This window comes from Leopardus geoffroyi, chromosome A2 (genome assembly GCF_018350155.1).
Source record: "Leopardus geoffroyi isolate Oge1 chromosome A2, O.geoffroyi_Oge1_pat1.0, whole genome shotgun sequence".
NCBI lineage: Eukaryota > Metazoa > Chordata > Mammalia > Carnivora > Felidae > Leopardus > Leopardus geoffroyi.
In genome coordinates this window covers 120410182-120431245 of record NC_059331.1, presented here as the reverse complement: position 1 = coordinate 120431245, position 21064 = coordinate 120410182, and the positions used below count along the sequence as shown (strand labels likewise).

Here is a 21064-nt window from a genome sequence, read left to right as displayed (position 1 = left end):
GCCCAGGGACCAGGCCTTAGGTTCTCCCCCGAGGAGTGATGAGGTTGGTCTGTCAGTGAGAAGGCCTCCCCAGCTCCAGCTCGCTATATGCCACAACAAGCCTTTCTATCTCACCATCAGCATCCTTGGTCCAGAAGGCATTCTTACTCTCCAAGGTTAGTTCAAGCCAAATGCCAACATGGTAGTTTTCAATCCTGGCTCATTTTTGGGTGGAGATTAGAAATGTAAACCTTGAAGAAAGAGAAGGAAGCAACTACAATATGTGTTTTTAAAGTGTTAAGTTGATTCTGATCTATTTCTCAGAACACAGAAAGAAGCAACAGTGTGAGCTTCAAGGAAAGAAACACAAGAATGCCAAAATAACATGCATTCAGACATTTACCCAAACTTTCTAAATTTTATTTTGAAAGTCCCAGAGCCTCAAGATGAGCTTCAAAAATTTTACTCTTGTTTCTGGCATACTGTTATCACTACCTGAAAATCTGTAAAAGCCCCCTCTCTCTCTTTTTCTCTGATGTTAAATCCACGATTTGTGATTCCCAACAATGGAATACTAATGGATCCTCAAAATCACGAATTGCCGATCTTTTCCTAATTATAAAGTGTCGGAACTTTTTAGGGAAAACATTAAACATGATGTCACTTTTAAAGTGTCAGAGTTTCTATTTAAAGCAATGTCACAAAACAGATAGCTTACTTAGTTTACAAATAGCGATACACAAAGCTTCTTTAAGTCTGCTTAGCATATCCAAAAGTGCTTCTTTCCCACACTTAAATGTTTAAGGCTATTGCCTCCCACTTTATTACCTTATCTCAGCTGCATAATGTTCTTAAATAGCATTCAGAGAGATAGTACTAGATTTAAATTTTTAAACACTAATTTATAAAAAGCATTGGTAGATTCCCATAATACAGCTGGTAGTCAAACTGGACAAGATAATGAATTGACTGAGATCATTGTTCCATCTTCATCCAAGAAAGCTGCCTCTAAAAAAAGATCTTAAATTGCTGTAGAAATCCAATTTGTAAGAAGCAAAAGAAGCGTATAGATGGGAAACACCAGCCATGATCACATTAATTTTGTGACTAACAGCACTGCTTTGAAGTGAAGAAGGAGAAAAAAAGACGACAAACATAATAAGTCCACTCAGATCCCCAATTTTAATCTAACCACGCAAGCAGAAGAAAACCAACTACAAAGTTCACGTCTTGAGGATACAGCAAACATCACCTTCCCACAGAACAATTTTCAGCTTAATAAGAAATTAACTCCAATGCTAAGGAAATACTATAGGACAGTGATGTACCGTTGCTAAAAGGCAAATTAGTAAGAAATCAGGAGACCAGGAACTTGACATTGGTACAAATGGCAAGGAAAGTCCATGATTAATTGGTTTTGAATCTGCAGGTGTGGGAACCTGACAGTTAGTTGTATAAAAATCTTCAATCTACTGTAATTGAAAAGCTATACAGGAAAAGTCTCTCTGGCAAACTACCACTCAATTAACCTCCTATTCAAATAAAAGCTGCAATGTCACAGAGGAGTTTCCATGCTTTTATGGGAACGTTCTAATAAACTCTCTACTTATGTAGAAACTATATAGGGTCACAACTGACTTCTTATTGACAGGCAGTTTATGGATATCAGCAATTTACATTCAGAAACAGCTTGAAGATATATCAATTGAGCAAACATGCTTATCCTCAGTCAAGTTGAAAAATACAAGTTGTTACGCATCAGTTAGGATTTTAAAATAACAGGTTTATATGAAATGCTACAAGCAAAGGAAAATGAGGACATTTATAGGGAAGGAAAATGAGGACATTTACAGGGAAGCGCAAGCGAGTTCTATTATTTTCAAGTTTTAAAACTAAAGTAATAGCGTAATAGCTGATATTCAATCAACAGCATCCTATTTCAAAGGGAATACATATCTAGGTTTGTATGTGGGAAATGTTTTTTTTTTTTTGTTTTATTTCCATTTTTAGGTTTCTTTTTTAAAAACGCCTTCCTTATTAAAACTTAAGTACTTATTAAAGTGATTCATGAAGGCCCATGGAAAAAGGAATTTTTACCTGACACATTATTTAACATGCTTCATAGCAGTTAGAACCTACTGCAGTTCACATGCTCATGAACATTATTTTACCCAGGAAATAATGGTCTTATGCAGACACACACACACATGCACACGCACGCACACACACACACCTTCCACACAAAATGCTATACCAAGTCCCAGGAAACTGACAAAGGCAATATTAAAATTCAGTGTGAAGTAAGAATTCCATTTCTGAATTTCATCTATGAAGATACAGGATCGGCCTCATTTAACCAACTGCAAAGTTCCTTTCTGCTTCATAAGCATAAGAAACATCATCTTACCATTATCTGTAGAATAAAATCAGCAACGTGTTGCTTCCTGCAGTCACCAAATCGGGTTTTTTTCTTCCTTTCTTTCTAGTAACTTCTTTTTCACCAGCAAGAGTAGGAAGAAAATAAAGCTTTGAGGATTTGCCTCAGAATATCAGACCACAGATTGTGAAACTAGCTCTTAGTCAAAAAGAAGAAGAAGAGGAGGAGGAGGAGGAGGAGGAGAAGGAGGAGGAGAAGCAGGTCTGCTATTTTACAATCACTTCTGCAATCCAGGGGTACCTCCTGGCCTCCGGTACCTCCTTTCCTCCCTCGTTCGCTAAGTTTCTTTTAGTAATGAGACTAATTTTTCCAGTAGCCTTGAACTCCCCCGATTTGACTGACATGGAAAATGTGACTAGAAACTTGTAGAACTGTCTAGCCTCCAAGCCTACACAGAATCAACTTTGTTGCAAGTGTGGAAGAACCCCTCGCAAGCAGCTACTTGCTCCTTGCGACTCCTGCACTCCACCGCACACAACACCAAATAACAGTGCGCCATCTAGCTAGCAAGTTGCACTCTCCATTCTAGAAGGGGGGACGGACACCTTCAAACCCTGGGAGTTAAGAACTTGTCAGGGTTCAGCTGCTCTGAAGGTCCAATTGTTTATTTAAATAAAAAAAAAATATCGCTACTGAGATAATCCACATCGAGTGGATATGGGAAAATTTAGGTTATAATGGCACTACAAACTTTTACATCTAACTTTGATTTACAAGATAAAAGCAAGTTTTAAATTAAAAGGGCTTTCTGTTAATAGAGCTTATTATTCTGAAGACGGGGAATGATTTTCTTCGAAAGTTGTCCCTGGGTGCATGCCTATTATCTTTGCTTTTCCCCTTCCACTAATGAGCATTTATCTAAAGAGCCTGTTAATCCTCTGATGTGTGCTTCTGGTCAGAGGTAACAGTTTGAATAAAACCACTAATCACTGATCACTAAATCACTGATCATTAATCACACTCTCCAGTGCTGGTGACCCGGGCCATTTTTTCCTTGAGGTCTATACATCACAAACAAGAAGTTTCACATTTTAGATGCACATGTATTCTGCAGGGGTTATACTATTTCATCTCTAGAGGTGAATAAATAATAAATACGGCCGCAAACTTGGGGAAGGATGTCAATTAGACCCCAGACACAAGTTTCACAACTGCCTTCCCCGCAGCATGGCTGCTTGAAGAAAGTAGATCTGATTATAATAAAACATGTGTGTTCTTCAAGAAATTCCCACATACTCAGAATATAAATGTTCCTCAATTTAGCTTCCGCCAACTTCAAATCAGAGAGCACCCAGATCCTCTGCCCCGCTCAATCCAAAACTCTGGCAGGAGATCTTTTTATTTGATTTCTGCTGCTTACACACACACACACACACACACACACACACACACCCTCCCCCACCACCAGTTCTTTTTACTTTTATCCCTTAAACGCGTCACACACAGTGTTTTCACTTCAACTGCCAGATACTAAGATTCTGACTCAATTCAGTGACTTATGTATTTAGATTTCCTCTTCAAATATAGAAACTTAAGGTTAAGAGACAGAAAAGCATCCACCAATTTATTGTGAGGTACTTCGGGTTCAGTGACTCACATTCCCTCGCTTTGTAAACGAAACGTTTAACTCTTGATTCGTTCAGCTAAATTTGATTTAGTCAGCACCCTCACTTCTTGGCCTTCCCTCTTCCGCTAAACGGTTGGAGGAAGGCGCTATGTAAAATTAAGTACTTTATTTGCAGTGGGTGTGTGGTTTTCCTAAGTCACCACAGGGACGTAGTATTATCCTAACGACTCTAAACATTTCTTGAGATGCCTTTTCTATCAGGACAGAGCAGTTGCGCCTTGGAGAGAAGAGGGCTCGCTGGTGCCTTCCTTAAATAATAGAAAGGGGCAGATTGCGTGTGCGGTGATCAGGTACTGTGCTCCCTTCAGACCCCAGAAGCTCTTACCGCACTCTGGGGACAGTGATCGCCCCGGGGAAAGCAATAGAAGGCAGAGGCGGAGCCAGAGTGATAACGGTGTGGGCGGGGGAGGGGGTAGAGAAGGAGGGGTACCGGAGGAGAGGGCAATAAAGATGCCCAGGGAATGGGCGACTGTACGAGTCTGCTGGGGGAAGTGGGGGGGGGGGGTTGGAAAAGCAGAGTTGCTTTGTCAGCATTTCTAAACCCCGAACTCTTGAGTATCTGAAGCTGTTAATCAAACACTTACTGGCCTGCAGAATGACGTAATGGACCTGTATCCAGCCTTTATTCCTTGACACATGTCAGAGAGGGAGGGAAAAATAAAAATCGAACACACTCTGAGGACTCTGACAACGCAACCTACAAGCAACCCACTCCAGTTCCTGGCCTTGAACGAGCATCAAGTGGGGGGTGGCACCCATTCAGGGAAAGTTGGGGAGGGGGTGGACAAGGTCTGGGGCTTTATCTACCGGATACTCCCTCCCCCAGGAAGTAATTCTATGGCAAAGAAGAAGCGGGATGCAGCTGCCGGGAGAAAACGTGTCCTTGGTTCCTTCGCGCCTCTTTGCCCCTCTAAGAACTTCATGAAAAGTTTAAGTGGTTGCGTGGAGAAATCTGCAGGAGAGGAAGGCTCCGCCGCCGGGTCCTGGGAACTGCCACCGCGCTGCCGCGGCAAAACCCGGAGCTGTCATTTGGGGCAGCGGCGGGGAAGAGGTAAGGATGCCAGCGAGAACCGGACGGAGGCAGGAGACGACTGCAGGAGTGAAAGCGAACAGAGCCGCGCCACTCTCGAGCCTTCCGCGCCTGGGGCGAAAGCCAAGTGCCCTTCAAGGGCCACGTCCCCACCCCGGGCGCGCGCGCCCACCAGCTGCGGCGGGCCGCCCTGCGGGAGAGGTGGCAGCAGCAGGCTCGGCACCGGGAGGGAGCGAGCGCCCCGCGCGCCCGCCCGCCCCCTAGGTGACCCGGCGTCCTCGCCGCGCCCGCTGGAAGTTTGCAAACTTTCTCCGGGGGTTCCGCCGCATCACCGGGAAGTTGGGGACGCGGGGGGAGGTTCCTGGCTCGCCGTCTCCGCTGCCACCGCCGCTGCCTCCGCTCGACCGCACTTCTGGAGGGTTCCGCACCTTGCCAGGTCTCTGGAGGCAAACACACACCCCCGATTCATAACTGTTCCCCGTGTCAGGGAAACACACGCGCGTTCCCACACACGCACCACGCCGGGGAAGACACGGCGCTCGCTCCACGTTAGCATCCCTCCAGTCGCACGGCGCGGCGGCCACTGAGACGCGCTCCAGAACCGACACGGCGTGGGGTCTCTGGGGTGGCCTCAGGACACAACAGAATTCCACAGTCCACCAGCATTTGGGGCCGGACTTCCCTCTGGTCCGCCAAAGTGTTTACAAACACAGATCACCCTCCAAAAAAAAAAAAAAAAAAATGCATCGCATCTTCCCTACGCCTTGCCCTGTGACCTGCCCACTGGACCAAGTAATCTCGCGGCTGCTGCCGAGAACCAACCCCTGCAAACCAAGTACGCTCCCGAGATGGCTCCCGCCGCAAGTGCAACAAAAGTAGCTAAATGCAAAAGCCCCAGAAGTGGCCGAGCCGTATTTTTAGGAACTTACCAAACAAGTGTGGAGAAGGCAAGAGCGGAGCCCGGGTGAAGGGACCACGTTGGACTGAGCAAAGATTACAATACATTCTATTTAGAGTGCATTACATCACCCCCCCGGTGACGTCACGTGGGATTCCTGAACTTCTAAATCATTGCGGTCCGCGGGGGAGGGAGAGGAGGGGCGGGGCCGGCGCGCCAAGGGGGTGGGCCCCGCCCCGGCCCCGCCTCGCCCCCGCCCTCCCCCCCCACCCCCAAGAGCGGACCCTGGTGCACCCTCCCGGGAGCGGCGGCCGCGGCGGCGACCGCGCAAGCAACAGCTTGCAGAGCCCAGCGCCGTGTGACACGGCTCCCTGACATTAGTGGTGTGAGTCAGCTTGGAAACAATCCTCACGGTTTCAGACAGGACCACGGAGGAGGCACGGACACAGGCTCTCCAAGGAGGGCCTGGTAGCGTTTGAAAGATGTGGGGATGGGACAGGGGGGTGGGGGGCTGAGGGGGTGCCAAAGGGTGCGGGGAAGAGACTTTCTACAAACACAAATGCAGAACGCTGCCCCCTTCCCCCACCAGCAGATGTCCACCTCCTTTTTGCCTGCGACAGTCGTGACCTCATTAGAGTGTTCCCTGAATTCTGGCTTCCCAGAACACTCACTCGGCACCCCTTTTCACCATCCCCTACGCCGCCTCACCTCCAAGGGAATAACTTCTTTACTGTGCACCCTCACAAGGAATACACAGCCCCCACCCTTTCCAAGCCCCCTGCTTCGTGTGTCTGAGAAGCTGGAGGGGAGATAGTTTCTCCAGGAGGCGAAAGGTGAATCACAGCTAGAGCCAAGTGATGAGCCTGATTTAGACTCAACGTCAGAGCCGGAAGGGCCCTTGGCGAACACTTCCAGAGCCTCCTCTGTAACTCGCCCAAGCTCACAGGCTGGCAAGTGGCAGAGCCGGAGCCAGAATGCAGGATCCGGGCGTCTGGTCTGCAGTATCTTCCTGACAGCTCCGTTGAGGGAGGGAGCCTGACGTTTTCAGCAGTGGCCAGTCACCATCCCCATCTCCAGCTTAATTTCCATTCGGATTTCTCCTTGTGACTAGGACTCAAAGGTAAGGTATAGGCTAAATTCCAGCGATCCTAGATGACCACTGTCATCCTTGCAGGGGCTCACCTTCACAAAGCACTCGCACCCATGTGAACGCCCCTGCTTCTCACAAGGACTGAGCACAGGAAGCAGAAGTAGGACAGGTGTTCTTATCCCCCATTTTACAGGTGAGCTAAGGCAGGCTCCAGGAAGCTAGGTACCTGGCCCGAAGTTAGTTGGGTAAGTAGTGGCACCACAACCCCTGTTTTCAAACCCCAGATCTCAGCTGAGCTCCTTTCTAGAACCAGGATGGGAGCATTCCGTTCTCATGGGTTATTTGGTAGTTAGAATCTCTGCTACGGACGTGTTGGCTGGGAGTCAGAGTTTTGCTTAGGAACAGTTTAGCCCCCATTAACAAACAATAATCATTTCTGACATTTATGTAACATCTAACATTTATATAGCGCCTCTTATCCCAGTGCATCATAACCATGACTGTGCAGTTTGCCAGAGAATCATGACTGGACTGGCTAGAAACTGTAATGCTTTGCCCGGATCATCACATAGTACTTTCTGAGCTGGTTTTGGTATCCTAAATCGAAGAGTCTGTATTTCCTTTCTGCTTTTAAGTGTTTAAACAACTCCCTGCCCTTCAGTGTTCCTTGAGACCATAGGGACTAGCGACTCTTTGTTTCTTACAGCCTTATTCAAAGTTCATCACTGAGTTTTCTATTTGTTCTTTTCCACATGTAACCCCGAAGGAACTGCAAAAGAAGGGCTCCAGTCCTAACCTGAAATCTTCACCAATAAAACTTTAAATATGACAGCTCAATTCACTGGGTTTACAGAAGAAAGAAATAGCCTACTGAGGAACAGCCTTCTTGCCCACCTTCCCACTCAATAATGAGGATAGCCTTTTCCACCCAAAGCAGGTAGTCCACCTACTTCTCTAGCAAAGAAGTGTGAGCCAAACAAGGAACAAACCTGAGACCAAAGCTTGAAAAGCTTAATATATCAGAGCTCAGTCAGAGAGCTAATCTTTTTTCCCCGTTGACCAAAGGAATAAAATGGAGAACTGAATAAGCAAAAATGAAGTGATAAAATACTTAAACCCCTGTAAGCAGTTAATCAACGTATAAATTTAAAACATTTAATTCTCAGTATTCTCTAAACAAAAGCATATATATATATATGTATATAGATACATATATATATATATATATATATATATATATATATATATACACACACACACGTATACATATGAGTTTTAATGCAAGTAGTTCATCAATTTCTAATACTATCCAAATCATTTGTTCATCTTTAACAATGGTTGCTGGTCTTGCATGTTTGACATGCTTCCACTAGGTAAACAATGCTCCTGTCTGAGCCATGATTGACAAAGGAATACACAGGTAGCTTTTCCAGTAACTTCCCCAATACCTTGATAATCATTAGGCTATATTGGGTCTCAGTAGGTAGAGAATTTCTCATAATATCAGCAATATTGTTCATAACATTGTTCATGGTGAACATAGCATCTGCTGAACTGATAGCAATTTCATTCAAAATACCCATCCATTGTATTATAGGGTGTGTATATATATCTCAAATCTTTGTTGCCATCTAAGTCATGCACACAAACTTTTTGAATGTAAATTAAGGAAGAGACATAGTCTCTCTGACTTTGGTCTCTAATGTCAGGCTGCCTGAGTTCAAACCATGGCTTTGCTACTTGAGTTTTAACTAACCTCTGGGTCTCCAATTCCTCATCTACGTAATAAGGTGATAATTATAGGAACTCAAATAAGTTAAGAGCTGTGCTTGACACAGGACAAATACTACATAAGTATTTGTCCTCATTCTCATTTTGTATTAATGAAAGTAATGTGGCTGATGTCGTGATAGTAGGGCATTTGGTGATTTTAACAAAGTTGGGCAAATAAATGAAAAAAGAACCTGTTTCTCCATATTTCTCCCAACCCCAACACTAACCTCTGTATGCACCATCTGTACGAAAGAGGCTCTCGTCTGTCAAATCATACCCATAGAGCCCTCATGTTTGTAGACTCAAATTCCTGTATGGCTCATATTCACCTACTCTCCTCCAGGATCCCTCAGAGCCAAAGTCCCATGGAAACTGAAGCTCCCAGAAGCAGCCATGAAGAGCATCTCTAGGGGTAGGTACTTTGGCTGGTGGTGGCCATAACCTGAGAAGTTTCCAGTAGGAAAATTCTACTACTGGAAAATTCTCACCTCCAGGAATCTCATCTCACCCACTGGGACTCCATTCATTATGGCCTCACGGACACATGGAGATGGGGATCTTGATAACAGAGTCGAAGTAAACTGCCTGGGGTACCGCCCACCCAAGGTCCTCCTTCCCAATCCCACCCCCCCCCGAAAGGGTAGGGGCACATGCAGGGCACAAGCCCACTGGTAAGGTATCACGCTGGTTACACCTATGAGGGGCTGACTGGCACCTTTATTGGCCAGTGAGAATAGATGAGACCCCATGCTAGACAAAGGGTTAACCCTTTAGTTAGTGGGCCAGAGGGCAGTCCAAGGGAGCCTTGGGCCAGTGGGATAGCGCAGAGCCTAGAGTAGTGGGTAATTACTAACCCCTATGGAAGAATTTTCATATTTTAATATATTTACAGCCTTACCAGTGCTTACCTACTGACTATTAGGCCTGAATAGAACCATCCCAAGGGTCCTCAGATGAGGAAGAATCCTTTAGCCTTGTGCTTTGGATTCTGTCATTTCTCCAACATTCGACAAAGGGTGGCAGGTCTACCAGGGGCTGGGGATTAAAAAAAGAAAAAGGCTCCTGCTTCCCAGTTTCTAGGCTCCCACAGAAGTTATCAAACCTAGCAACATAAGAAGCACTTGGGCAACTTGTTAGGCAATTTTTTTGGGTCAGACTTCCCCCAGGGATTTCAGTTCAAAGCTCTGGCACTGAGCTCAGGATTCTGCATTTGTGATTCTGATGCAAGTGCTTGGTGACCCCACTTTGAGTGACTCCGGTTTAGTAAATTCATAGATGGGCAGTGACTCAGGAGAAAGCTGGGGAAGGAACAGAAGAGTCTGCTACCCGCAACAATAAATATATATATACATATATATATTCATATATGTGTGTACATGTATATATATATATGTATATATTCATATATATATATATGTGTGTGTGTGTGTGTGTGTGTGTGTGTGTATATATTTATGACCCAGGGATCATATACTTAAGATCAGTCCTCTAGCTGCTTCCCATAAAGACACATATACTCCTAGAGAAGGCTTCTCCTCATCCCTTCCACAAGTATCCATTGAGAGGGACCTTTTCCATTTATTTTTCCATTCGAGGCTTTTCTTAACTGAACAGTTAACAGTGGTAGTGGAAAGGATGCTAGGTTTGTGGTTAAACCCCTGGCTGTGCTCCACCGGAAGTCTCTCTCTCTTCTAAGATGAATCTTCACCAGGTTTCTTCATTATCTTATTTGAAGGGATAAAGATTTTCAAACAAGTGGAACTGCAAAATGCATCCAGAAGACGGCAACAACCACAACATGGCTAGCTAACATTTCCAAAGCATTTACTACGTGCCATGCCCTAGGCTAAGTCTTTTATGTGTATCCTTTCAGTTATTCCTCAAAATAACCCTATGAGGTGTCTGATACCATTCTCGTTTTGTGAAGAAAAGATAGTCTTAGAGCAGTGAATAACTTGCCCAGGATTGCACGTCTAGAGCATGGCCGAGGTGGGAGAGACACCCAGATCACTGGTACCAATACCAGCACGTGCTGGAAGCCTGATGGGGCACGGAGCATGGGTAGATGCAGAGATTCTGCAGTGTGCCAGCTGGTCCCTCCCACCTCATTTGCATGTAGTGTTCCTGATGCTGCTTCTGTGGTCAGTGAGACCGGAAGTGAGTGCGAAGTAAGCTTGTTTCGTGTAAGGTTGAGTGGGATGGGAGAGAAGCCATGCTTTCCTTTCAAACCAGAAGTTTCTTGGAACACAGGCGAGAAAAGACCATGGCATCCGAAGAACAAAGGAATAAGAAAACCTGTCTTACTCACGTTACATCGATGGGCTGGCCAACCAATCACACACACTGCAAATGACACTGAAGATGGGGTAGCCCTCACTTCCTTTTCCTTTCAGTCTTTCCTTACTCGTGAGTAAACAGAAGGCAGAGTTCTGGCAGAATGTGTGCACATCTAGAACTGAAATAAAGACAGGTGAGTTCATTTTGTGCAGTGTTTCCACTTGTCTGGTACGAACAAAACATATGCATATAGGAGCCATGAAATACAACTTGTGTGAATTCAGTGATTCCACACACAAGTTAACTTATAGTTACACTTATACTGGCATTGCACAATATAAAAATTAATGGTAAAATGAATGCTCATCATTGAATATTTAAATTCTGTGTTACTTAGAATGACACGTTAAATGGCAAATTAAAAACACCAAGACATGTTGAGAGACTAAGCTATGAAAGCAAGGCAAATCTTCCTATTTAATATCTTTAATGACACCTTCCTCGTCTTTTGAACAAGGGGCCTTGCATGTTTCGTTAGCCCTGAGTCCAAGAATTATGTAGCCATCTCCAACTACAGACAAAAGACTAATGAGATTCATCGTGCCCCCAGATCCATGCTCACTTTGCTGAGAGTAAAGGCGAGCAGAGCAAGAGGTCTAACAGCCTCAGCTTTGTCACTTATTGAGTGTGTGACTGTGGCCAGTCTTTTAACCTCTCTGAACTTTAGATTCTTCATCTGTAAAATGGAGCTAAGACACCTCCCAGGATTTTACAAGGACTGAATGAGTTAATATATGTAAAGTGCCTAAAGCAATGCCTGGTATGCCATAATTACTGAAAACAATGTTAGATGCGGTCATGCCTGATAAGGTGTTGGGGAGATTTTAATAAAATAATCTAGGTCAAGTGCTTAGCACTATGTAGCATTTAGAATGTGCTCAGTAAATGTTACATAAAATTGCATGGAAGCTGTAATACTGAAGTTCTTTGGATGAAAATGGAAGAAGCAATCCAATTAGTCCTCAAATTAAGGGCCTCAGTATAAGCCACTTGTATTTGAAGAAGGTACAGTTACATGAGCAAATCTTCCCTGAGCTTGTGCACAGCAGAGCAGTTTTCTACAAGCTGATGTTCTAGTTGAAATGATCAGAATCTTCCCTTCTACTCTTGACCTACGCCTGCTATTTACACCGGCAGTTGTAATTATATTAACTCTTGTGTGGTTTAGATTTTCTAAAATAATTTTTTTTTTAATTTTTTTTTTCAACGTTTATTTATTTTTTTGGGGACAGAGAGAGAGCATGAACGGGGGAGGGGCAGAGAGAGAGGGAGACACAGAATCGGAAACAGGCTCCAGGCTCTGAGCCATCAGCCCAGAGCCTGACGCGGGGCTCGAACTCACAGACCGCGAGATCGTGACCTGGCTGAAGTCGGACACTTAACCGACTGCGCCACCCAGGCACCCCTAAAATAATTTCTTAAAATTGCAGCAGGTATAGCTTGAAAGTGCCACACTCTTGCATTGGACGTGAGGGTGCATACCAACTCTGAAATGTTGTTTAACAAGGACAGCCTGGTCACTTGACTCAAGCTTGGGGAACCTCAGCTAAAAGGTCACCGGTTGCTGATGGCTTGACCTATTCCTATAGGGAATTACCGTATCCACCACCTTATAAAAAGTTAATGTTTTCTTTTGAACCTGGCTGAAAATCAAAAGCTTCACCTATCCCAAAAGAGTATTAGAGTGTTAACATCCCTATAAAAGTTACACTTATCTTAATGTGTTCCATTCTTTTTTTTTTTTCTTTTGCGAGACTTGATTAAATGAAAAACTACTCTTTTTTTTTTTTTTTTTTTTTTTTTTCTGCCTTGAGATTAAGTGAAAGAGATTGACACCTGCTCTGAATAATGACCCGGAATAACAGTGCTGTGTCAGCACACTCCAAAATTTTAGTCATTTCCTCAAGATCAATGGTAAGTGGAAAGTAACGGTTTTACAATAATTAGGAGTGTTTTATATATACGGAAGGTTCATTTAGACTAAAACATTATTGATATCCCATAAATTAATATTGAGCGTCACCTCACATGAACTGATACTTCACATACCACCTCTTTTTATATCATCGTTAACCACATGTTTAACTCGTGTACCTGCTGACGTGGAAGGTTACTCTCGTCTCTTTAGGGGCATTCCTAAGTACCTTATTTAAATGATTCTTGAGAATGTCAGTAGCTTTTAAACCTAATTGATCAGCGGTTCCTCCTCATTCTTACATGATCTAGAATATTTAAAACCTGGAAAGTTACTCTCAGGCTCATTTGAACCATGGAAATGATCCACTGAAAGAGTTAGAAAACATAAAGCCTCCGTATTCCTCCCTCCATTCTCCTCCCCCAGCCTGATTTTAAAATATTCTGTCTATAGCTTTCACAACAGTGCCCTTACTTGACGCTTAAAGAGAATGCAGTACAAACAGTACACTGGGACATTGTGCTGTTTGGAGGAAAAAAAAAAAAACATCTATTTTCAAGACTGCCATGGCTATTTAATGCTATGCCAAAGTCTGAGAAGAAGGAAAGAACCCTATTGTCTGTGTGCACCACCTCTGGTTCAAACCCATTATATATTTTATCTCATTTAATCCTAACAACTCGGGGTGGAAGATGTTGTTACTCCTGTTTTATTGATGGGAATATTGAAGCTCAGAGAGGCTAAGTAATTTGACCAAGGTCACACAGTTAATAGATAAGGCAGCTGGGTTCCAAACCTAGTTCTGACCCCAGAATCCACTCCATCTCTCCTTTCACTGCCTCTGCATTAACATTTTATCGTTTTGTTGAGCAGCCCACCCGTGTGTGTGTGCCATCTATATATAGATGGTCAAGCCATCTATATATATGTATATATAGAGGCAAAGGTCTCTGCTGTGTCTCTCAGTGATCATTTTGTTGGGAGTTGTATCCCTCTATAGTCCTGTGTTTGTGGAGGGAATTAGTAGACCTATTAGATGATGAGCAGAGGACTGTGCCATAGCAAGATCTTGGCTGTGATTGGTAATCCAGGCATTCCGTAGCCCTGCTTGTGTTGGGGGGACTGTGGTCTGGAGCACAGCAGCTGCCCAGAGCACTTCCCGTGAGCGTATTACAAACATAGTTTTGACTTCAGCCTCACTGATAAGACAAATCAGCAGAGGCAGAGAAGGTGGAGGTTACTGGTATGTAGGCTGGAGGGATACTCAAAACACTGACTGAATTTGCCAGAAGAAGACAGATGCAAAGATACTTAAGACTGCCAGAATCCTATTTCTTTCTTTCATTGCAATAGTCATTCATCCATTTCCTTTTTATGGACTCAGATCTGGATGATGCTACATAAATATACAGTTTAAGTTAGGATAACACCTTGAGAAATACAACGGCTTGCTCTTCTCCATGGCCAGAGACCCTTTATGATCTCTCTTTCATTTTTTAATGGAAACATTTTTATTGTTTCTGCAGATTATAAAAGTAATACATGCTTGTAAAGACCCCAAGTAACAAAGAAGTGTTTAACACAGAAACTAAATTCCTCCTTATAATCCCGTCCAGAGATACCCACTATTAAGTTTGAGGAAAAGCCTTCCGCAAATTATATTATACATCTAAACATAAAATGCATGAGTACGATCAAACTGTATATTCTGTTCCCAGACTGCCTTTTCTTTTCACCGCACGATTTGTAGTGGACCTCTGTCCATGGAAATCCTGTAATTTGGCATCATCCTTTTTTATGGTTACATAAGATTCCACTGTTTGGATTTAATCAAGTCACCAGAATGTATATTGACGTAGTTTCCAATTTGTTGCTTTTATAATCAGTACCACAGTGGACGTCTGTTCAGGTACTTGTACATACATATGTGACTACTTTTCATAGAAATGGCACTGCAGGGTCACAGGCTATGCATGTCTTAAATGTTGTTACATTTAAGGGCTTGATAGCCCTCTCCCAAGGGACTGTCCAACCTGCAATACCCTGATCAATAGGTGCATCTTTTAGAGCAATTAAAGTCTGACACGAGATATCAAAAAGATGAAAGTCTGTCTTGTAGGCAAAACTGAAGTTGGTGACTTCTATGAAGAGTTCTACGAATGGAGGACCGCACAACAAACGTAAGGGATATTAACCACAGAATTCACCTTCGTAAATCATCACAACAACAGCTAATCTTGATTATTCTGAATCAGTATGTCTGTCCCATGTATCTCATTCAATGAGGACAACGCTGTGAAGTGGCTAGTATCATTATTACCCTCCTCGTATACTCTACAGCTGAAGGAACAGAATTAAAGGTACAGTGACTCGCCAATATGGCTAGTAAGAAGTGGCACTGGAATTCTTACCTTCATTTTTTTTATTGTGGTAAATATATATAACGTAAAATTCACCTTTTTAGCCATTTCGAAGTAACAATTTGGTAGCATTAAGTACTCCATACTGCTGTGTAATGATCACCACCCATTATGTATTCCAGAATGCTTTCACCATCTCAAACAGAAACTCTGTACCCACTAAGCAGTAACTCCACATTTCCTCTCCCGCTGGAACTGAGATTTGAGCTCATGAAGCCTGAGGTTAAAGCTCAAGAGTTAAATTTCAGGATCTACTGCTTTGAATGGCTCTCCCATTTTCTCTTTCATTGTGCATCCGAATTAAAAAAAAATTTTTTTTTTCAACGTTTATTTATTTTTGGGACAGAGAGAGACAGAGCATGAACGGGGTAGGGGCAGAGAGAGAGGGAGACACAGAATCGGAAACAGGCTCCAGGCTCTGAGCCATCAGCCCAGAGCCTGATGCGGGGATCAAACTCACAGACAGCGAGATCGTGACCTGGCTGAAGTCGGACGCTTAACCGACTGCGCCACCCAGGCGCCCCATTGTGCATCCGAATTAAAGTCAGGTTTTAGTGCTTTCTTTTCATGAGTAGGGCCTTGTGTGGTACAGGAAGAGCAGCCATAGAATACTTCCAGAATAATGGGAGGTTTTGTGGCAAAGGTGGGACTGTCAGGGCACCAGTCAAGCCTTAGCATTGCTGACTTACCATTCCTGAACTTGCCTGTGGTAGTTCTAATTGTTAAACATGAAGGCCAAGGTATTGTGTTAGGCTGATGAATTTGTTTGTTTGTTTGTTTGTTTGTTTGTTTGTTGTTTGTTTGTTTTTTAAAGCAGAAACCATTTTTATCCTGATTCACTAATCCAAACGAACTGACCAAGGGGCAGCTGTGGCATGTATGGATCGCCTCAATGCAAATCTTCAATATCCCCCAGTCTAGAAGAAGAGGGAGACGCTGTATCCTCTAGGGGCTGGCTCTAACCCAAGAGACCCAGACAGATGGGATCCTTACGTCTCCTTATCTTTTTATGTTGATCCCACCCTATCCTAAATTTTGCTTTCCCAAATAGAGCCTTCTGGAATACAGCTGCCATCACTCATTCAGTTGTCAGGGGGTGAATGGCTGCCTTTTTGGAGGAATACCACTCTGTAAATCAGCCACCAGGTGCTGTTTATCCCACTGATGGATGTCACACATCCACACATATGGGACCTAAACCAGAGCTATGGATTTTTTTTCCAATCCACATATTGGATTTTTTTTCTCTGCATTTTAAACTTATTACACTGCTGTTGTAGAATAAATTCTTCTTGAGAAATCAGGTTCCACATATCACTTAACACTCCAATCCAAGGTACGACAACAAAACACCTTAAGAAAATGTCTGTGTATTTTCAAGGTGTTTAAAATGTATTATAAAGTCATCTGTCTTAATAGAAAGAGACCTAGATTTTTTCTTCTTTTTATACTCACAGACAAGTGAAGTGAATAAAGGCTTAGTAATCCAGAATATAAAGAGGACAAGGGGCAAAGCAGCCAAAGGAGACAGATACAGACCAAGAGAGGGACAATGCAGACGAATACAGAAGTTAGTTTCTTCATTCTTACAGTTACCTGGTATTCTTCAACTTGCCAAAAAGAAAAAGAAGTAATAGCATCCAAGAGTTATGGTCCTGTCCTAAAACAAAAAGAAATTGCAATTAAAATGATTAAACTAAGTAAAACAGACACGGGAAACATATAGAAAAAAAATATATTTCCTGTGCACTAAGCCTCTGATCCCATTAAATACTTAAATAATATCTTCCTGACATCATGACTGTGGAAATAGCATGTTACTCTCATATTTATGACATCAAGAGATTATATTACTAGTCTATGAAAATATATGGTTAATTTGTAATTTTTAAATGACACTGATATAAATTAGTATATGTTATAGAATTAGATACATATGCTATACCAGCCAGTTTTATATTTTGTTATCAACATCCCTAACATGTTGATAAAACAAAAGAAAACAAAATGTATCTTTGGACAATAAAAGTATATCTGCCCCACATCCAAAAAGAAGGGAAAGTGTGTATGTATGTATGTATGTATGTATGTATGTATGTATGTGTGTGTGTGCACGCGCGTGTGTGTGGAGGGGTGTATATATAAATATATAAATATATATATATATATATTTTTTTTCCCCATTCTCCCACGTTCTTCTTTCTAGAGCTTTATCTAACTCTTTCTTGGGCACAGTGCCATAGATGTATAAGCCTTTGTATCTTCTGATTAAAAGAAAATAAGTGTAGAATCATGTATGCTACAGTCTGCAGCCAAGAGCCCATGTCTATAATCCATCATTAAAACGTGACAGTATATGGCTGCAAAGAAAGAACATCTCAGTTGTCATGCTCATTTGCAAATGTTTCAGGGGCTGGAGATTGTTTGGCAATCCTGCTGTTTCTAGGTTATTTGTGGAATAACCGGTTTAATTGAGCTGATGATTGCCTTGTGCCTGCACTGCACTTCTGACTTAGATCTTTATTTTCTGCAGTTGGCACCGATTTGGGCTACGTGGCAAGGGAATGGCATGCATTCAGCAAGCCCAAATTCCAGAGTTCCAGCCCACCCCTTCTTTGCCCTTGCCAATCTGATTTCTGAGGAATTTGCCAAGAGTTGCTACAGGAAAAAAAAAAAAAAAAAAAAAATGGGGAAGGTACTCCTTGCCCTCCTTTCAGACCATTTCACAGAATACCTCCTTTGGCTTAAGATTCTTAGCCCCATTAGGGAAAAGGCATTTTATGCTTTTATCAAAATGGAGACCTGTTTAGGATGTTCTCTGTAATTGGAGTACACCCCACGACATGTAGTACACAATGCAGACCAACCTGTTACAACCTGGAGAATAGTGCAAGTCAGATATTTGCTACCCAACGGAGCCAGTCGGAAAAAGAAAAGGGTGGGGGGAACCTGGGTTAACACCAACCTTGTCCTGACACGCACCAAGGCTATAGCATGAAGGAAAATTGAAAACAGAAACATCAGGAAGATCACTGAGAAGGCAGGGTCTTTCTTTCTTCCTTTACTTTGTTCCTAACAAATGTTCATCCTCAACCACTCTAAATCATATCGCTTGAATGAAGCTTGTGTAAAAGGGAAGTTCATATTGCAAAGCCAGTGTGGAGAGAAACTGCCCTTGACCACTAATGGAAATGGCTATATCCTGCTTTGGAATGGGCTTGTTCCCCTCGAGAGTAGGTAAGTACCCCAAGCTAGTTGAATCTTAGAATCTAAGAGTATGATGAAATTAACAGGCAGCATTTAAAAGAGTTTTCATCTTCCATGAGAACAGCCTAACATAGGTCTTTTTCCAATGAAAATTTAGATAACATTCTCAGGCATATAGTGAATCTCATCTAAAAACCTCCAAATGGTTTCCCCCTAAAACCTCTACGGGAAGTAACAATAGTTCTTTTCCTCTTTCAGGGAAGAGAAATAAGCCGTATTCTTTCAAAGTAGGGTGGAAGATAATTTTGATGAAGACTTCCAAATTTATAAAAGTCACTCCAACTCAATTTGAGAAACTTAACAGAGGACCATGGGAGAAGGGAAGGGGGAAAAAATAGTTTCAAACAGAGAGGGAGGCCAAACCTAAGAGACTCTTAAATAGAACAAACTGAGGGTGGATGGGGGGTGCATAGCAGAGGGGAAAATGGGGGATGGGCATGGAGGAGGGCACTTGTTGGGATGAGCACTGGGTGTTGTATGTAACCACGGAATCTACTCCTGAAGCCAAGAGCACACTGTATACACTGTATGTTAGCTAACTTGACAATAAGTTACATTTAAAAAAAAAAAAAGAAAAAGTCACTCCAATTCAAAGAAGGCATAAGACCGACAGATGTGCTAAAGCAAAATAGGAAAGTATGGTACAATCTCTTTACTCTTCCTTTACAAAAATAAACAGAAATGCAAGGGTTAGAAGACAAATTTGCAAACAGGCTTCTTTTCACGACAAAGTTTTAAGCAACATTGTTCTATCCTGGGTGACATCGAATCAGATCCAACACTCAACAGGAACGCCGTTATCACTGAACTATGGTGGGCGCAGAGTCAAATGTGGGTGAAGTTTGTGCCGAATGCTGAAAAATGCGGGATTTTCTCTTAATATGAATCATATGAGAATAAAGCAGGGGCATCTGAAGAACACTTGGCTCTCCACAGGACTAGGTTACTTATGATAAGGATGAATTTATCTGAAATAAATAGAGCTACTCAGCTTTCTTTTGATTAATGTTAGCATGGTGTATCTTTCACCATCTCTTTACTTTTAATCTACATGTGTCTTTGCATTTAAAGTACATTTCTCATAGACAACATATGGATGGGTCTCGTCTCTTTTATCCACTCTGGCAGTCTCTTTTTTAATTGGTATATCTAGACCGTTCACATTTTAAAGTGAGTATTTATGGGAGTGCCTGGCTGGCTCAGTTGGTAAAGCACGTGACTCTTGATTTCAAGATCATGATTTCAAGCCCCACACTGGGCATGGAGCCTGCTTAAAAAAAAAAAAAAAAAAAATATATATATATATATATATATATATATAATTTAAAAATTAAAAATAAAGTGATTATTGACATAGCTGGGTTTATATCTACCATATTTGTAAATATGTCATATTTGTTGCCCTTGTTCTTTGGGTTTTTTTTTTCTTTTGTCGTCTTTTCTTTTTCTGACTTCCTGCTTTTAATTGCCATTTTATACAATTTCATTTCTTTCCCCTTAAGACATCAATTATACTTCTTTTTAGAAATATTTCACTGCTCTCCCTAGAATTTATAATATACATTTGCATCTTAATCCAGGCCTGCTTCTACACCATGTCACAGGTAATCCAGGTACATTATAACAGAGAATTCCCAAGTTTTCCCTCTCATCCCTTATAACTTTGCTTTCCTTTCTCTTATTCATAAACTATCATCGCCCAATACATTATTGCTATTATTAATCTGAACAAACTGTTTTCTGTTAGATAGTTGTTGATTTTCAGCTGTGAGAATGGGATTGACGACTTCTAAGCTCTTTACATATTGGACTGGGAACCCCCCCCCAAAGTCAACCTTAATTTACATCACAGTGAGACCAGGAGAGATCAGAGAAAGGCTAATTAAGATCTAGCAGAAACTGTAATGAGACCAGAATCCATAATCAATCATCAGAATATCAAAGTAACCAAGAAACGTTGAAATAAATGGGGAGATGGGTGGAAATGTAGCAGAGAGAAGGGACTAGGAAGAAAGATGTTTGAAAATCTAAAGCTTTAAGCGTGTTGTTTCTTTGCAAGACACAGAGCCTGAGGAAACGTTTCTGAGAAGTGAGTCAGGTCCAATAGAAATATCTAATGTTTCTGTGCTAAAAAGCATCACTACTTTGTGGACTGAGAAAGATGGCTATACTTAAAAAGGACAAATGTGGGGCGCCTGGGTGGCTCAGTCGGTTGAGCGTCCGACTTCGGCTCAGGTCATGATCTCACAGTCTGTGGGTTCGAGCCCCGCGTCAGGCTCTGTGCTGACAGC

At 42.5% G+C, this 21064-nt stretch overlaps 1 protein-coding gene and 1 long non-coding RNA gene across 5 annotated transcripts in view; one reads left to right on the top strand and one right to left on the bottom strand.

Moving 5' to 3' along the window:
- CREB5 (cAMP responsive element binding protein 5) overlaps positions 1-6129 on the bottom strand; it is a 402224-nt gene extending 396095 nt beyond the window's left edge. For 2 of the 4 annotated variants that reach the window (XM_045495172.1, XM_045495175.1), the window contains exons 1-2: positions 6003-6128; positions 2387-5513 (exon numbers count right to left, since the gene is read on the bottom strand). In XM_045495172.1, coding sequence (XP_045351128.1) covers positions 2387-2389 — 3 coding nt within the window. In that variant the 5' untranslated portion in view covers positions 2390-5513; positions 6003-6128. Of the gene's footprint in view, positions 1-2386; positions 5514-6002 lie in introns of all 4 variants that reach the window. The other 2 variants (XM_045495174.1, XM_045495173.1) reach the window with 2 other exon arrangements.
- A 787-nt stretch (positions 6130-6916) lies between these two features.
- LOC123606619 lies at positions 6917-19034 on the top strand. Its single transcript, XR_006716389.1, has 5 exons — positions 6917-7091; positions 9178-9246; positions 11228-11304; positions 12986-13085; positions 18972-19034. It is a non-coding gene; the product is annotated as an uncharacterized LOC123606619 (long non-coding RNA).
- The last annotated feature ends 2030 nt before the right edge of the window (positions 19035-21064 follow it).